Source organism: Topomyia yanbarensis, chromosome 3 (assembly GCF_030247195.1).
Source record: "Topomyia yanbarensis strain Yona2022 chromosome 3, ASM3024719v1, whole genome shotgun sequence".
Classification (NCBI taxonomy): Eukaryota; Metazoa; Arthropoda; class Insecta; order Diptera; family Culicidae; genus Topomyia; species Topomyia yanbarensis.
The window spans coordinates 303,748,508-303,766,808 of NC_080672.1; the positions used below are offsets into that span (position 1 = coordinate 303,748,508).

General features: G+C 39.2%; 1 protein-coding gene across 18 annotated transcripts in view; it reads right to left on the reverse strand.

Annotated features, from left to right (window-relative positions):
- LOC131686915 (inositol 1,4,5-trisphosphate receptor) overlaps positions 1-18,301 on the reverse strand; it is a 135,227-nt gene that overhangs the window by 35,086 nt on the left and 81,840 nt on the right. For 12 of the 18 annotated variants that reach the window (XM_058970927.1, XM_058970928.1, XM_058970934.1 and 9 more), the window contains 6 exons: positions 16,335-18,254; positions 4,950-5,281; positions 4,593-4,891; positions 4,174-4,335; positions 3,123-3,182; positions 1,837-2,952 (listed from right to left, as the gene is read on the reverse strand). In XM_058970927.1, coding sequence (XP_058826910.1) covers positions 1,837-2,952; positions 3,123-3,182; positions 4,174-4,335; positions 4,593-4,891; positions 4,950-5,281; positions 16,335-18,254 — 3,889 coding nt within the window. The remainder of the gene's footprint in view (positions 1-1,836; positions 2,953-3,122; positions 3,183-4,173; positions 4,336-4,592; positions 4,892-4,949; positions 5,282-16,334; positions 18,255-18,301) is intronic. The other 6 variants (XM_058970941.1, XM_058970942.1, XM_058970943.1 and 3 more) reach the window with 4 other exon arrangements.

Consider the following 18,301-nt stretch of genomic DNA (forward strand, 5'->3'; position numbering starts at 1 on the left):
TCTCTGTAAAAGATTCAATTAACCTACTAGAGGATTGGTTATTACAACAAAATAACAACATATGATGGAAATCTTAACTGATCCTCCGGAACCGGACACCGGAGCTCCGGAACTGATGTTAAAAAGGCCATGCGTGCCCAAAATGGTCTCTTTGCTCTTCCGTCAGTCTTATCTTGTCAAATGTGATTTGATGTGTCGCATGATGGGAATGGCTCCAAATTTGAAGTTGTCCACCGGAACCGGACACCGGAGTTCCGAAACTAATGTTGAAATGGCCATGTTGCAGCAGAGCACAATCTGTGCATATACCCTCGCCATTGCATTAACTGTGATAAAGTATAGTTACCAAATTGAAAATGAATAAAAATCGAGCAGTCCAGTCCAGCCACCGTCGGTTGGTGTTGTTCGCTCTTAGGTTCATTGTTTCTATTTCTGTATCACAGTCCATTTCAGTGTTGCTGTTTTGTGTGTCGTTCTGTTTCACTGGCTGATGATCAAAAGAAAGAAACAGGTCCTACCGCTACGATCGATCAGGCCATGTGTCAGGAGGTATGATTTGATATGTCGCATGATGGAAATTACCTACAAATCGGAATTGGTCCACAGGAACTGGACACCGCAGTTCCGGGACCGATGTTGAAATGGCCATGTGTGACCAGAAGTGCATCTTTGCTCTTCCGTTTTCCCTATTTTGTCGAGAAAATGTGAATTGAAGTGTCGCATGATTGAAATGACCCCTAAATCTGAACTGGTCCTCCAGAACCGGACATCGGAGTTTTCGGTAAGCTAACATCCGGCGGTCTGTTAAAGCAATTAAAGTATTCCTGTATAATTTAAGTTTCACCCATTTTCATTTCTAAACTTCAAAATCATAATTTGGTTTCTATAGGAAATACGAAGTGTACAGTAAATTCCGGAGCAATCTCTCCAGATTGCCCACTTGTAACCCTATTTCTCCATCATCATTTGATAGTGCAGCTATTCCTCTAAATATAACCGTTTCTAAATTGAAAATTGATTCGCCGTATCAAAAGATATATTATATTACACTAGCTAATACCCATCGCGCGTTGCTGCGACTTTCAACGAAATAGGAGGAAAACACAATTTGTTCCGAAGCGCCATCTGAAGGTCAGATAATCCCCAACAAATAGCACACAAACACGCTCCAGAACAAATGCTTACTATGTATAAATTTTGACGACAACCGGTTAAGGAGTGCATAAATCATATACATACAAACATTGACTTTTATATATATATATATATATATATATATATATATATATATATATATATATATATATATATATATATATATATATATATATATATATATATATATATATATATATATATATATATATATATATATATATATATATATATATATATATATATATATATATATATATATATATATATATATATATATATATATATATATATATATATATATATATATATATATATATATATATATATATATATATATATATATATATATATATATATATATATATATATATATATATATATATATATATATATATATATATATATATATATATATATATATATATATATATATATATATATATATATATATATATATATATATCCAAAAATATGCAACAAAGTCGTCCCAGTGTTTGGTTTAGCTTAACAAACCAATGATCGATGTTGTCGCAAATTCAATCACATTTGTTCTATGTTTGTTTTTAATATTTTATTAGAGTCTAGATATAATATTATTCAGAAAAATAATATTTAAACAGCGAAGATTTGGATAAATAAATTGTACCATAGAAAAATTATATCTGAAGCGTAACTTACCTGCAGTTATGCACAATTTGTTCATTCTAATAAGAATCTGCTGAATCTTTTTATATTCCAACGCTTGCTCTGGATTTAACTCCGGTCCTTGATCAAAATTAAGCTGAGATTCATTTTTGACTAGCTGGGGTTTTGCCTTCGTCCCGGATGAAGCGCCATCACCCTTCTCTGGTTTCGTTCCTTCGCCACCATCGCCTCCGGTTTCCCCACCTGTCTGCTGTAGCTCATCGGATTGTTTCGATTTGTAGACCCACAGTTCCGACTTCTCAACACTTTGCCGCAGCACGTCAAGGTCCGATTTGATCTGTTTGTACGATTCGACATCGCTGTCTGACACCAGTAGTTGAACCTGTCGGAAAGCATGCAACACCTCGTACCGCTGACTGAAGTGTCGGAACAGTAGATGAAGAGCGCCAGACACTAGCGAGGGATACTCATGCATGATCAAATGCAACAGGACCCGTAGAAACGTTCGACCACCTTGACCGTCCAGATCTAGCGGGTTGTAGGTGTCCTCGTTGCATCCGAAAATTCCTTCCGCTTGGTGACCGATTGATTCCAGATCGATGTTTTTCTGTTTGAGATTAATATTTTCGGAGGTGACAGGTCCTATTTTAGTATCGGGCTTTACTTCCGGTTTGGGTTCTGTGTTTGTCGATTGAGTTGGTTGTTGCTGTTCCTCGACGGAGGATTCCACGGTAGTTTCCACCGTGGTAGTGGATGTTATCGAGGCTGTTTCTGGATTCAATTCTGAGTATGCGTTATCAGTTGGTGTGATTACGGCAGGAACGGGTGGTACTACGGATGGCGGCACAGCATTAGGCAATACCGGTTGCTGCTGAGCATTGGATGTAAGTTCGTTTTCATCGAATTCTCGTTTGAATATCGATAGCAAACAGCTGATTCGGTAATCAAGACGGACATCTAGGATGAACTGTAGAATTTCAATGATTTTTAGTTTAGTATCCATCACCAGCGGGTATTCTCTCATGTAGTGGGACACCGATTTGCGTTGCTGAATGTTGGGCGATACGATGGCTGTTGAGATAGGACCCAGTGTTAGGGAAGTCATAACGGCTCCCATGTCGCCAATACGTCGTAGAACACCACCTTCGGCTGCAAAGTGAAAACATATCGTTTAGAGAATGATTATTATTTAGGATTTCGATGGACTTTATGTATTAGAATGAGAACCATAGGAAACAATACAACGCTATCCCTGCTGCGTATTTGAAAGCGCGTCGAATATGACAGTAGGAAGGGGATTTCTTGTTCATTTATCTTACCTCCGGATGGTGGTGCATTTAACTTCCCCATCAAGGTTTGTAGAATCCTACGACGGTTTTCTAATGTGTTGCATTTATAATATTGTAATGTATTTGTAAACACAAAGAAATGGTAAATTAGAGAAAAAAGTGAATAATAAAAATGAAAACAGTCGAATGTTTTACCTATTTATTACTTTTTTTAATGTAATGGGGAAAACATCGAGCAGACTACAATAACACCTTTTTTGTATTTGATCAGCCATGATTGTTGTCGTCTGCGGTTATCGAACCAACATCATGAACGGGGGGTTTCGCGAAATCTTCTTAGACATTATATGTTACCGAACTGAACTTCTAGAGTGCCAAGCGCCTTCACCAAAGCGTGGGATTTTCAGTCTCTTCAGATTCAAATTGGGGTGGAAGAGTGACTAGAATACTTACACTATACAACATCAATACGCGGTGTTCAATATTCTACATGTAGAGTTCGAATTTAGTGTTACAGGAATTAGCTATATTTAATTAAGAGGGAGGCATATTCAATTATGGCCAAAAATTCGACATTTTATAAAAGAAGAATGCTTTTGAATTGTAGGATTCGTAATATACGGGGTGCAGTACGCGTATAGATCGAGATAGTGTAACAGTGTACGTGGAATAGGAACAAATCATTAGTACAGTACAACCTAAATATTCAGTAGCTCTAGCGCATGGGGAAGAAAGTAACAAGTTAGGTGAGGGTTTTATTTTGTAGAAATAATCATTCTACGTACGAAATTCGGAGAAAAACCTATTCTTTTGCGGTCGCCATATGTTTAACATCTTAATAGTGTGTTCGAACATATGCCGTGTTCCAATTACTAACTTTTTCCACGAAATTCTTTTCCTTGAAATCATTTGGGCAGAAATGATAAGCTTGATAATATGAGTGAATTTCTCAGGAAGTGGCTACGAGCAAATCATAAAAGAAAATATAAAATAAAACGTTCACAAAACTAACGCCCACAGAAAGGTGAAAAACTTTCGTCAACGTGGGTAGAAAACCCGCATGCTTCTCTCCTACACTTACCGCCAGTTGCTTCCGCGAGGCTATCGGAGCGCTCCTTCGACTTACTGGCGGCTGCTACCGCAGCCAACACAGTTACGGTCGAGTTGGACCGGTAAAACTTTTTTGGCATAGCTTCACCTGTACTAAGTTTCTTCTGAGGTGGCGTCTCCTCATCGTTTGCTACTTTTCCAAGGATCAATTCGAATGTGGGTGGATGAGAAAATATGGTTTGGTAGCAATTAAGTTACACACAAGAACGCACAAAGAACGTAAACAAACGACCTAACGATGAATAAAGCGTTTTGGTTCCAAACATACAACCCACAAATGAACGCACGAAGCGACTAAATACCAATCGTTCAAATCAAAGCATAATCAATCACCGCAATGCGGAGGAAGAACCCTATTTTGGAGAAGGGCAAGGTGCACGCAATACTTACAATCGATGTGCCCGGTTGGTAGCCCACGCCGGTCGGTTTCACTGTCGGACACGCAGTCCAGAATATTGAGCAGTGTTTTCGTCAGTCGAAGCAAATCGCTAAAGCTGTAGAATCCAAAATAGATCAAATCCCTGGCCAATTTCACTACCTCAAAAGTTAATTTGTTCTGGTCCTGGTCGGCAAACCACATCTTCGATACCACATTATTGCACAGGTAGTCCTCGACGAAGGCAATCGTTTTGTTGAAACGAGCCCTAACGGCTTCCTTGTTGCTGTCCGGTTGCTTCTCGACATCGTAGCTGAAAGAAGGGAAATTGCAATAATTGATCCATCCTCATGTGAGGCGTGAAAACTCACTCGTTGATGGACATCACGGATGGAATTTCCGACCACAGCCTTGCATATTTAACAGGTGTAACCGGTTCCTGTGGGTCACGATCGACGTGGAGGTGCAGCATAAGCCGGCAGAAGGATGCCCGCAAATCGTACGGAACAGTTTTGTCGGACATACATCGCAGAATTAAATCGATGTCCAAATGGGGGGAGAGGTTGTTCAGGGCCAGATACTGCCGGTTAAGACACATGTTGGAGAACAGATTCAGCTGGTGTCGGTAGTAATCCAGAATGTTGATGTCGGTGGTTCTGCCAATTTTCAGTCCCTGAGCTAACCGGCTCATGGATTTTGATTGCTTGTTGGATACGGGAAGAATTGAATTTTAATATGAATCAAACAATGTACATCACAGAATTTGGGTAGTCGGCAAGCTGAAATGAAACAGCTGCTTGGAATCAGGCTAAAAAGGTCCTAATATTGAACTATTAGAAATATGATTTTCTATATCAACTATTATAAACATCTCAACGAAAACAATAAATTCCCAATAATTCGTTCGTCCGTGACTCCTCGACACAAATCTACTTTTTTGATCAGGTTCTATTTATAAATTATGTCACATATTTAGAGAGAGAGAGGTGGTCTGAAATATGATGACATTCTGTGATATAGGAAGGGAAGAGTAAGCTATAACGCGACATGCCATAATTATATTGAAGCAAAATGTAATCAATTAATTCGTGATGTTAGTACCAGGAGCGTTCAAGAAAATTGTGATAATTAGCGACCTCGGTAGGAGGGGGATAAATTTTGCATGAAATAATTCATGAAGATCGAGTTAGAAGGGGGTACCAAATGAATTCATTATAAGCGATGATGTTCAAGACTTAACGGTTGTAGTCAAATAAATATTCTAGAAATCACGTATCACCCGGAAGATTACGCCTAGCATTCCGGATGATTAAGGGGGTCATCTTCTAATTTTTTTCAAAACATCAATTTTTAATTATTTAAATCGAAGGCTGAAGGTGTCTAGAATATGTTGGTAAAATGTTTTTTGATCCGTCAATTAGTTCTTCAGGCTATGTCCTGGGCGTTGTTGACGGACGCTAGGAAACAAGTTCGTCGTGCGCTCTAAAACAAGTTACTATAGGGTAATTTGGGGAGAAATGCCGCACATTTCTAAAAATCAATCCTGCATCAAAGTAAACCATTCAATGATTGATGAAATCATTTTTATCAATTGCGACAGGTTTCTAGAAAACTGTGAAATAATTTTTGCCATGAAAAAAAAATTCATCAAATTTCCACGAGCATTTTACAAAAAAGGTCATTGCGGGAGAGATACCGCATGTGCGGGTGAGATGCCGCACCGTAGTCATAAACTGAAAAACTGAAAAATATTTTTTAGTTCTCGTTGATGTTTTTGTGATTAAGTGTCTTCAATTGAGTTTCATGAAGTTTAATTACACCTATAAATCGTCTAGCACCTTCACTTGTGTTAAGGGGGTTTTACCATTTCTGGAAACATTTTTTTATTCAACATTTTAAAAATATTTGTCTTTCGCAACCTTGTGCAACGGTTACGTTGGAGTAATTTAATCAAGGGTACTCTTTATCTATATGTTTGTACGAGCGATGTATATCTATGCGTTGGTAGTGCTTCCTTAAAAGTAATGTTTGGTTGTTTCTCCCAACAATGAATTTATATAACTTAGGTTTATTCTTGAAAGATTCATTTTGAAAAACCATTAATTCATTGAAATTTTCGTTTTTATCCCAATATTGACATCACTACAATTCAATGCGATTACTAAAATTACTTAGATACATATCAGCCGTTTAAATATATAGATAAATAGACTCATAATACTATATATCACTGTGCTAGGTCATTTTAGTTACGCATCCTCCTCCATCGAGGGCGGCATCTCACCCGCAATATTAGGGGAGAGATGCCGTACGACGACATTTTCCTCTGAAATTATGGATGCCCGTGCTCATGATCAGAATGGCTTCCAAAAGGTCCCAGATATTCAACCGATACATGATTTGCCAAAAAAAATCGAACAATTAAAAAACCGAAATTTTAATGAGGAGCTGAAAAGTTTTCGGCACTCCGCGATGCAACTGGACGCACATAATCATTAATAAAATTATCGTGAGTTAAAAAAAAAGATTATTTTACATCTCCAGTGTTGAAATTCTTCGAAAGACAAACTCACAATACAATATTGCCGTTTAAAAGTAACCCTTTCTACGAGATATAGAGAGTGCGGCATCTCACCCGACGCGGCATCTCTCCCGACATTACCCTACCAACCGAAGGTAGCTCTGGTACTCGCATATCAGTCCCATATGAAAAATCACCATGTTGAGAAATCATACCGGCTTGAACCTTCGTTCGAACCGGTCACAAATCTTGATAGCTCCTGGTTTACCTAGAGTTTTTCAACAGCAACAGTCTTTCTCAAGGTTACCTATTTCAAGACAGATAGACCATTCAAGGCTGTCTTGCAAGGGCTACCACAAGGTCAAAGTTTGGATGAAATATCCAACGAATTGAAAAATTTACTTGGCTTTTCTCCTTCACAAGTTATTCTTATGAAGAGAAAGGCCAGCGGCGATAACACGCCAGTGCGCTCTGGAATTATCCAGGAGCTTTATTTAATTCATTTTAATCGTAATGAGGTTAATAATTTCAAAGTATTTGAAAAAGCACGTTTTATGTTCCACGTGCGAGTAAAGTGGGAACATTATAGACGACATGGGGGCATAATTCAAAATCTGACCCAGTGTCGTAGATGCCAAGGCTTTGGGCACCGACAAAAAATTGTCATTTTGATTCCAAATGTACGATCTGTGGTGATAAATCGCACACGAAAGATACTTGTCCGGTGAAAAAAGTTTCAAATGCGCTAATTGTAGCGAAAATCATAAATCAAATTTCTGGGGTTGTCCTGTTCGAGAAAAAATTATAAATTCTCGTTCTAGACAACAAAAGCAACAAATAAAAAATTACCTACTTCTTTAGGTACACTTCAAGAAAACACGTCCAAACTTGTTAATCCGATTCAAAATAGATTAACAATTTCTTCTCCGTCACACCATCCTACAATGGTGTGTCATCTTATGCTTCAGTGGCAGGTAACAAGGTCAAAATAACGGCTACCGTTATCACGCCTACAAACTCGTTTGCATCCAACGCTTCCTTTAATCCATTGGATCTAAGTAGCGTAACGGAAGAAAAATTAAAATACTTGCAGGACTCTATGTTACATATGATGATTGCTATGTTAAATTCTACCTCCATGTTTGAAGCTTTTCAAGCGGGGTGGGAATTTGCTAACAAAATTGTAATGAAATTAAAGTTTACCAATGACTTTAAATAATCATTTAAATTTATTAAATTGGAATGCTCGTTCATTGAAAACGTGCGAAGATGAATTTTTCAACTTCTTGAGGATACATAATGTGCATATAGCCGTTGTGACCGAAACTTGTTTTAAACCAAATATTAAATTGAAGAGTAACTCTAATTTTGTTATTCATCAATTTGATCGAATTGTTGGATTCGGCGGAGGAATCGCAATAGCGATTAATCGCAGGATCAAACATTCCGTCTCTTGACACCAAGATGATTGAGAGTTTGGGTATCGAAGTTGAAACTATTTGCCTTTTCAGTGCACTGGCGAGCAAATTAATTTCTTGAAAGGAGACATACAAAAACTTACAAGAAATCGGTCGAAATTCTTCATAATCGGTGATTTTAACGCCAAACACCGAGCCTGAAATAATGCTCAAATCAATTCCAACGGTAAACTACTTTTTAATGATTGCTCTGCTGGTTATTATTCAATTTTGTTCCCGAATGATCCTACGTTCTATTCGTCTGTAAGGAATCCATCAACAATTGATTTGGTTTTGACAGATCAACGTCACCTTTGTAGCGAATTGATTATACATGCTGACTATGATTCTGATCATCTTCCAGTAACTTTTTCACTTTCTCAAGAAGCTGTTTCCAATCCCATTAGCTCAGTGTTCAATTATCTCAAAGCGAATTGGGAAAGATACAAAACGTATATTGAGAATATTTTTAATCATGACCTTGATTTACAAAATAAAGCTGACAATGATACGGCATTATAAAATTTAAGTGATTCTATAGTTGATGCTAGAAATTTATCAGTACCAACAACACAGAAAAAATTTAATACTCCTATTCATCTTCAACTTTTGATTCGCTTGAAGAATGTTCGAAGACGTCAATATCAACGTTCTCGTGATCCTGCTATGAAATGTATCTATCAGGATCTACAAAAAGAAATTAAGCATAGATTCACACTCTTAGGAAATGAAAATTTCGCGAAAGAGGTTGAACAAATCAAGCCAAATTCTAAACCTTTCTGGAAACTTTCTAAGGTTCTTAAGAAACTTCAGAAACCAATTCCAGCTTTGAAGGAAGGTGACCACATACTTCTTACAAACGAAGAAAAAGCTCAAAAACTTGCTCAGCAGTTTGAAAGCGTCCATAATTTTAATCTCAACGTTGTGAGTCCTATTGAAACCGAAGCCTTACAAAAATATGAAAACGTTTCAAACCAGGTATTGTCTCTAGACGATATTGTTCAAAAAAACTATGATGAGATCAAATGCATCATGAATTAGCATACTTCTCTGAAAGATGGAAAAATGCCAAGGTTATTCCTATTTTGAAGCCAGATAAAAACCCAGCAGAAGCATCTAGCTATCGACCAATTAGTTTACTCTCTTCTATTAGTAAATTATTTGAAAAAATCATCCTAACCTAACACATCAATGTAACACATCAATGAGAGTTCTATTTTTCTTCCTGAGCAGTTTGGATTTTAACGTGGTCAGATCAAGTTAAATACTTGGGTTTGATTTACGATAAAAAACTCACTTTTAAGGATCACATTGAAGGAACCCAAACAAAATGCAACAAATACATAAAATGTTTATACCCTCTTATAAATAGGAATTTTAGGCTCTGCCTAAAAACAAACTATTAATTTATAAACAAATATTCAGACCGGCAATGCTATATGCAGTGCCAATCTGGGCAAGTGGTTGTGCTACTAGGAAAAAAACGCTTTAAAGGACTCAGAATAAAATTCTGAAAATGATTTTGAAACGTCCTCCCTGGGTTAGCACAAATGAGTTACACAGACTCGCAAACATAGAAACATTAGAAATTATGACGAACAGTATTATAAGCAACTTCAACGATTAACTCTCTTTATAGTTTATAAGTTAGTTTATAAGATTTGTTTAGCTCCTTATTCACAAGACAAGTAGGTTTAAAACATCCTATTGAAAAAAAATACTTAACTGCGAAAGCATATTATATCTTAATAATAATTAACTGAATAATGTAAACAATAGGGATGAAAAGTCACCACTTGTGGCTGAACACCCAATTAGAAATGTAATGCAAACAAAATAATATAATGAAATAGAAAATAATATAAAAAAATTAAAAAAACATGTTGAGAAAAAGACGATTCAATATTTTCGTTTACTTTTTGTTTTACGGTTACGAAGAATTGAAAATCTCGGTATTGTTGCATAAAATAGTTAGATTACTACATAAATATTTCTATAATTCACAAATAAAATTAAAATTTTTGTTCTTCTGGTGAAAATCGCTGAAATGGAACTCAAATTCGAGTACTTTTGACAACAAACCAAAATGTAATATCAGTCCCGCCTGCTTCTCACGCTAGTTTTGTTTGTTGAGCTTATTGATAGATTTTGTATGGTTTCGTTTGAATTAACGTGTCATAAAACAAGTGTACGTGTTGTAACAACTGTTAATTAATGTATGACTTTCGTGATGGTATAAACTGCAGGATAATGAGTTTGATAGTGTGTAGGGGAAAGTGGGAATAGGTGAACAAAGATGAAAAGTGAACCTCTAAGGATATTATGTCACATTCTACCATTTTTAGTGCAAACTTTATGCGTTTTGGTAGCTCTGTCGGTAAACTAACCTTTGCGTTTGCGATAGCGTCAAATGTTTGTTTTCACTTTTACAGATCATCAAAATTATTGCACATTAAAAGTTGCCTCAATTGAGACCTCGCGTTTTTTTGAAAAAAAAAATTGTTGGGTCCCTTCTGTGAGACTAAACATCACAAAGTTTTTCGTTATTGTAAGCAGATGCAAGGTGTTATTTATATGAACAGATTTGCAAAGGTAAATATTTCCTGCCAGACTAAAATTAGATCAAATTTGCTTATGGCATGGTCCGGATTTTTGTATTTTTTTGTTAAAGGTTGTCAAAATAATGCGCAACTGTAAACGCTACATGCAAACAGGCTTGACTATGAGTGTATCAAGAATCGAAATATATTGGCTTAAATGGCACGTTTCCCATATGTAGTCGGGGATTTGTGCCTTGCCGTGTGTTTTCATCATTTCCTGAGCGGAAGGAAAGGACAAGGAGGTGTGGGGAAATAGAATCGGAAGGCTGGGAAAAATAACAGCACAAAACAAAAATAAACAACAGGTAAGTTAAACTCACAAGTAGTTCAACTCGCCTGCGAATAAGCCTAAAGCTCTTTACCACATTGGATAAGAAACTTTAGTATATCTCTGAGTTTCAGTCGTCAAAACATGGTTTCGTCTATATAAGGACGGCCGAAATCTCGAAATCGCAGTTGCGCTACCGCTGGACAGTTGCATATCAGATGATATGAGGTTCCGTAGTCGGATTCACAAAGATCACATGAAAAAGACTCAGCGCGCTGAATATTTGCCATGTGATAATTGAGTTTGCAGTGGCCGGTTAAAGCCCTGGTCAGCATGCCGCAGTGGAGGTTCGAAAAATGTAGGAGATTTTTCGAAATCACTGGGCACGGTGGTACTAGAAACGCCTTTGTTTGGCGACACGTTTGTAGATTTCTCCAATAATTGCGGTACTCGGACGAACCCCAGGACCGTATTTTTTCCCTTATCCAACTTGTCGAAATTGGCAGCGCGGGCTCAGGACCAACAAAGTCAATCGTTGAAGCTGCCCTGGCCAATTCGTCAGCCCATTCATTTCCAGTAATAACGGAATGTCCGAGCACCCAGATAAGGTAGATAGTGTTGACAATGCTTAGTTCTTTGGCACGCGATCACTTGCTTGGACAGTGATTTGGCTGAGCTAAGGACCTTGATTGCAGCCTGACTATCGGAGCAGAAGTTTATAATTCTGCCGGACAAACTCAGTTGAAGGGATTGTACCCCGCACATAATCGATTTCTGCTTGGAATACTGTACAGTATCTACCTAGTGAGTGAGATGGTTCCAATTTCATTTCACGGCCGTAGACACCAGCACCAGCACGTCCCTCCATCAGAGAATCGTCAGTGTAACAGACCACTTGCGTTTGTTGTTGTCTTTCCGTATAGTTAGACAACCACTCCTCTCGAGAGAGAATCTTCACATGGAATGTCCTGTAAGGAAAACTACATGTGAGTGTAATATCGCTGGGAGCAAAAATATCTTCACCCCATGTACCACAATCGTTTATGACTGGTAGCAAGATTAACATGGTTACTGTTCCAAAGCCCAGTAACCTGCAGTCTGTGTGCACATGATAGTGCTTCTTGTTTGAGGTGTATGTGTAATGGTTTGATATTTAGAAGTGCCTCAAGAGCAGCAGTCGGAGTTGTAGTGAAAGCACGAGTCAACGCCATGAGAGCCATTTTTACTGATGGATAAGCTTTGACTGGACCGTCATCACCTCTGCCACCACACAAGGCATCCGTATGACAGTATTGGACGTACAATTGTCGTGTAAATCCAATGTATGTATTTAGGTTTAAGACCCCAGGTCTTTCCAAAATGTCGTCTGCACTGCCCGAAGGCCATGCACGCTCTCTTGACTTCGAACTCAATGTGAGCAAACCAATTCAGACTTTATCTGCACACAGTACAGTAGCTCAGAATCAAAGAACTGCAAGGGACGAACCCCCGTTGTTATTCGCTTCTTCGTGAAAAGAACCATTGAAGTTTTGCTTGGATTAACTGATAATTTAACTTGTCGACAGCTCTTAATGCCTGTTGCATTAAGTCGAAGATTGTTCCGATGCAAAATCCAGTAATTAGTATTTGGTAATCGTCAGAAAACCCGTAGGGTGGAAATCCAAGCTCATTGAGTTTCTTCAACAAGCCGTCGGCTACCAAGTTCCATAACAAAGGTGACAGAGCGCCGCCCTGAGAACAAGGACAAATACTCTACTTCCGTATCTCGGCTTGTCGCAGTGAAGAGCAAAGCATGCGGTTACTAAGCATTGCGTTTATCCAACCCGAGATACATGCAGGTATCCCATGACCGCGCGTCGCTTGCAGAGTAGACTGGAGCGACACATTGTCAAAAGCACCCTCAATATCTAGGAATCCACCCAAGCTAGATTGCTTGAGCGAGAAGGCCTTCTCAATGTTGTAAACAACATAGTGAAGCAGAGTGATCGTGACTTTCCCACACTGATATGCATGTTGCATTTTGTGCAGTGGGTATTCAACTAAACTAACGTTCCTGATGTGATGATCGATTATCCGTTTCGAGGCTTTCAGAAGAAAACAACTTAAGCTGGTAGGCCTAAAACTCTTGGCTTCTTCATAGCTTGAGTGCCCCCCTTTGGGAATAAATCTAACAGTTATTTCTCGCCATGCTTTCGGGATATACCCGGTAGCAAGACTGGAAAGCAAAATCTTTTTCAAGACATCAAATCACTTTTGCAGTAGCACGGGAGTATTCCATCTTTTCCGGGTGATTTGTATGGAGCAAAGCTGTCAACTGCCCACTTGATCGATTCAGTGGAAACCAATGTGCGTGCTAACGCCCACGAGTCCAAATCACCAGAATGAGATCTGTGAACATTGTTCAGCTCCGGATAGATACAACCTGGAAAGTGTGTGTCGAAGAGACAATTAGGAACATCTTTTTCGTCCGTCGCATAAGCACCATCTCTGGTTTTTAAGGAGTTCATCTGAAAATCATTCGATTTCGAGAGAATTTTATTTATCCTGCTAGCCTCGTTCATACAAGAGACATTAGTGCATAGGTTTTGCCAGCCCGCTCTGCAGACCTAAGACATTTCTTATATGCACTACGAGCTGATCTTAAAGCCCTGGAATCACCATGCTGACGCCGGTTTCAAGCTCTTCTCATAACCTTCTTCATTCTTTCAAGTTCAGCCCTCCACCACGGGGTTCCCCTAGTCGTTCTAACAGTACGAAGATTACGATATGTTACCACATTGAAGGTGACATCAAAATGAAAAATATATATTTATGATCGGATAGAGACGGTTCAGTTTCATTTGGAACCTGCCAATTTCCCAGGTCATGCAAAATTCTATCAGAGCAAAGCGTTATGTCTAACACCTCCTCCCTCCTAGATCTCGCAAAAGTTGGTCGGTTTCCCACATTCAGAATATAGAGATTTGCACTACTTATGTACTCCATCAGTTCAGAGCCTCTCAGATGGATGTCTGAGCTGCCCTAAATGATGTGATGAGCATTCGCATCACTGCCGATAATGAGCGGAAGCCCATTTCTACTACAATATGATACAACGCTTTTGAAATCATCAGAAGGAGATGACTCGTTATGCGTTAGATATGCTGAACTATACATGTATTTTTTGTCTACGTTACTAACAGTCAGAGTAACTGTGGTAACACAGATATCGCGAGTTGTGAGCTCCGATATGAGACAAGCGTAATAGCCTTATTTGCAAGAATGCAAGCTAGAGGCATTTCACGTCGAGATAAATTCATAGTTGCTGTACGTTTATGCTGGAGATTGATTTGTGCTATTCTAAACATTGATTGGAACTGTACATTTCATTTTCAACATAAATTGCATAACAACTAGAGGACACCAAGCAGGTTGGGATGTTAACGCATATAGCGAGCCATATCAGGTTTAAATGGGACATGATCATTTGGTTCCCACGATTTGTGAAGAAAATAATGGTCCACTATGTCAGAGATTCGCATAACACTGTAAGGACAAAACCCTAAATGCTCCGTGCGCGATTGGCATATTTTAGACTCTCCAGTCATTAAGTCCTCGGCACGGAACTACACCTTGACTTAGGGACTCCTACTTTCAGTCGCCTTCTACGACATGGATGCAGGAAGCCAGTGGCTCAATTCTTGGCCGGATACCACGCGGCCTCTGGGCAGGTTCGTCTGTACACATCAAAATTTGATAATCGAAATCCAGCAAAACTTCACCGAACTACCATCAGCCGAGAGTCTCAGCAAACCCCCAGCCAACAAAAATTCGGCAAAATTAAGCGGATCGTCGGCGAAAAAACTTCGGTGCGTAGAGTGATCGTTCCGAATAACTCGAAGTACACTCATCCGATCTCTTTTCTTTTTCGTAAATGTTTTTCTCGTACCTTAACGATTCCTTTTTATGCATAAATTTTAGAGCTCAATAATGGTTCACTCACGGATTCATAACCCACCACGGGCACAACATCTGTTTGTTTCAAGATATGCTTCAACTTATTTTGGCTTTCTTATTAACAACTAAAAGTAAATCAGCATTGTTTAGAAAAATATCGCGCTAGAACAAATATAAGTTTTAGTTTACCTTGCTAAAAAAATGTGAACTTCAATTAGTTATGGATTTTGCGTTTTCACTTCGTCTCATCAGATTCCGACACAAGCTTAGTGACAGGACAAAGCTAGCGCCGGATTGACGCTAGCTCCAAAAATGAAAACACTTTGTACGCAAGTCTTACGTGATGTCCGCAAGAAAAGGAGTTCTGATTAAGCTGATGAGAAGTAACGAAATTGAAACTTGGTCCGGCTTAGCAAGCCAATGCAATTTGGTTATCTCTTTAGTGGAGAAAAAAATATCCTAAATTTTTCTCCACTAATGAGAAATATAGGAGAGTGACTGAATTTGATTTTTTTTTACCATTTTTTGTTAACCATTTTTGTTAACGACCTATTGAGTCAATTTGTCAACAGTTGTTACGGCATTTAATTAGCAAGGGACTGGAAGGTGAAGTATATTTTTCAATATTTAGAGCCAGGGAAAGCAAGGAGTTGAAGGGAGAAAGTTTAGAAAAGCGTGGAAGAATCATATATGCAAGCTTAGAGCTCACCGGCGACTTAACTTTTTGTCTGCTACCGTAGGAGTCAGGGTCTTTTGGCATTAGAAATGCGAATCACCTGAGTCTACGGCATGTCCGGATAAGCGTAAAGTAACTTGTAAAAACTCACAGAGAAAAGAACCCTTTATTTGCAAATGAAAGGAGGGATAACTTTCTTGTAATCCAAATCTATTAACTATTTTGTATATGTTATGAATATAAGCTTGCCGACCATCCATTTAGAATTTGAACCATTTAAGCGCTCCAAACGACTTACCGTTCGATTCTGCCACATCAGGACCACTTCGTAGCGTTTCTTGTCATCGAGCTTCCTTGGGCTAGCCGCGGGTGTTCTTGTGGTACCTTTTTCCCGTTCCACCTCCGCCTCGTTGGACTCATCGACCTCGCGAATTTCGGTGAACTGATGGTTGCCTCGTTCCAGATCAGTCAGATACCCCAACCGCTCGTCGTCCACCTCCCGCAGGAATGTCTCGATCAGAATGTCTGCATTTTTGGCGCTCAGAACGCTTTTGCAGATTAGTTCTTGCGTTACTGCAATAGCTTTCTTATTGGATACGCACAGATCCGAAAGATAGTCCAAAAATCGGGACTGCCAGTTGTTCATGTTTTTACGTACGAGACCCACAAAGGTCTCGATTTCCGCAGCAGTGATATGCTTTTCCAATAGCTTGCGGTTGTTGTGCAACAGAGCCGTAATAGTATCTTCTGCAAGGATATCGTAACCAATCTGCTTCTGCATTAAACCAAAATGTTTAGCAATGTACTCTTGATTTTTCCTATAGTCAGACTGACTTAGTTTTAAAATGCGATAGCAAAGCCTGAAAATGTTTTTGAACGGTGTGTTCTTCGGGTCACCGAGTTCATCAATTTTCAGGAAAGGGCCATCGCTATTCTTCGTTTCCTGAAAAGGGCCTTGTAAAATCTTGAACAGTTGTTTAAGGATGTACTGCTCTCGAAGCAACTTCTGACGATCTCGATTTGGATTATTGATTGTTAGATCCAGTGCATCACTTTTGTTTTGTTCGTTTTCTTGACCGGCGATGAAAAACACTATATCCTGAAGCAGTGCGATTAGTGAGCGTCGTTCATTTGGAGATATAGTTCCATTCTCCAACTTGGTACTCATAGCTAGCAATAGTTTGCAGGCATCATTCGCAAAATCCAGATCTCGAACCTCCACGGGAGAAACGGGAATCAACTGAAAAGCTTCTTTATCTTCTTTGATCGCTGAGCAACCGACTTTCGACATTACCGGTTTGTCTTCGTCTATATCGATAGGTGAAGAAGTGGCATGAACCCATGTATTTGAGCAGAGATGTCGCATCCGTACGTAGCTATTTTGGGGCACTAACCCTTCCGGTCTAGTGATTGTTGTGGAGTCCAGCTCAAACACAGAGGCAATGTCCGTTGAATGTGGCACGGAAACCAACCGGAAGGAATCACCCTGAGGATGACTAGAGTTGCTTGACTTTTCTGTACGGGATATGTCATCGTCGATTTCAGCTGCCAGGTAGTATCCGGTAGCCAAATGCTTGAACCGGAATAGTGAGTTCCAGTGGCCTGCGCCGCCTCGACAAGAGTCATGCTGAACGACTTCAATCTCCCAGAGGGCCTTACTGCTGGTAGCAGCCGTTGCACTTGTTCTTCCCGTAGTCCTTAAGAACACATGCTGTTGCTTTTTGTACTCATCCATAGTCAAAAACTTTTCCTGTTCGGCGTGAAATAACCGTACAACGTCTCCACCTTTCAGGACATCTTCCTGATTCTCCCGATGTTCCATGAACAATGTAATCTTCCAGGATGTGGATGAATTGAGCACGTTAACTTCCTTACAGCCCGGATTGTCCAGCAATTCATAGTTGGCTGCCACGTGCAGATTCTGCCGGTTGGCATTGACCGGCTTCAGTATAACCTTATCGTTCACAACTACATTGTCACCGGCGGATCGCAGTTTGTAGAACGGCATAATGTAGAACCAGGAACCTTCGTTGCCATTAGCGTCCAGGTAAACTCGCATGGCATTTTTCTCCAGCAAGGCTGGAAGCCTAATATTCACCGTCACATATTTGTTCGATTTCAGGTGCAGCAGCTGGACTACGCTGCCATATTGAACAACGGTTCCGAGAAGCTTTTTGTTTTCGGATTCATTCTGCTTCTTTTCTATCTCTGCGGCATGCTGAACAGAGGGTTAGAGAAGAAACGGCAAAGGGAAGGCATTTGTTA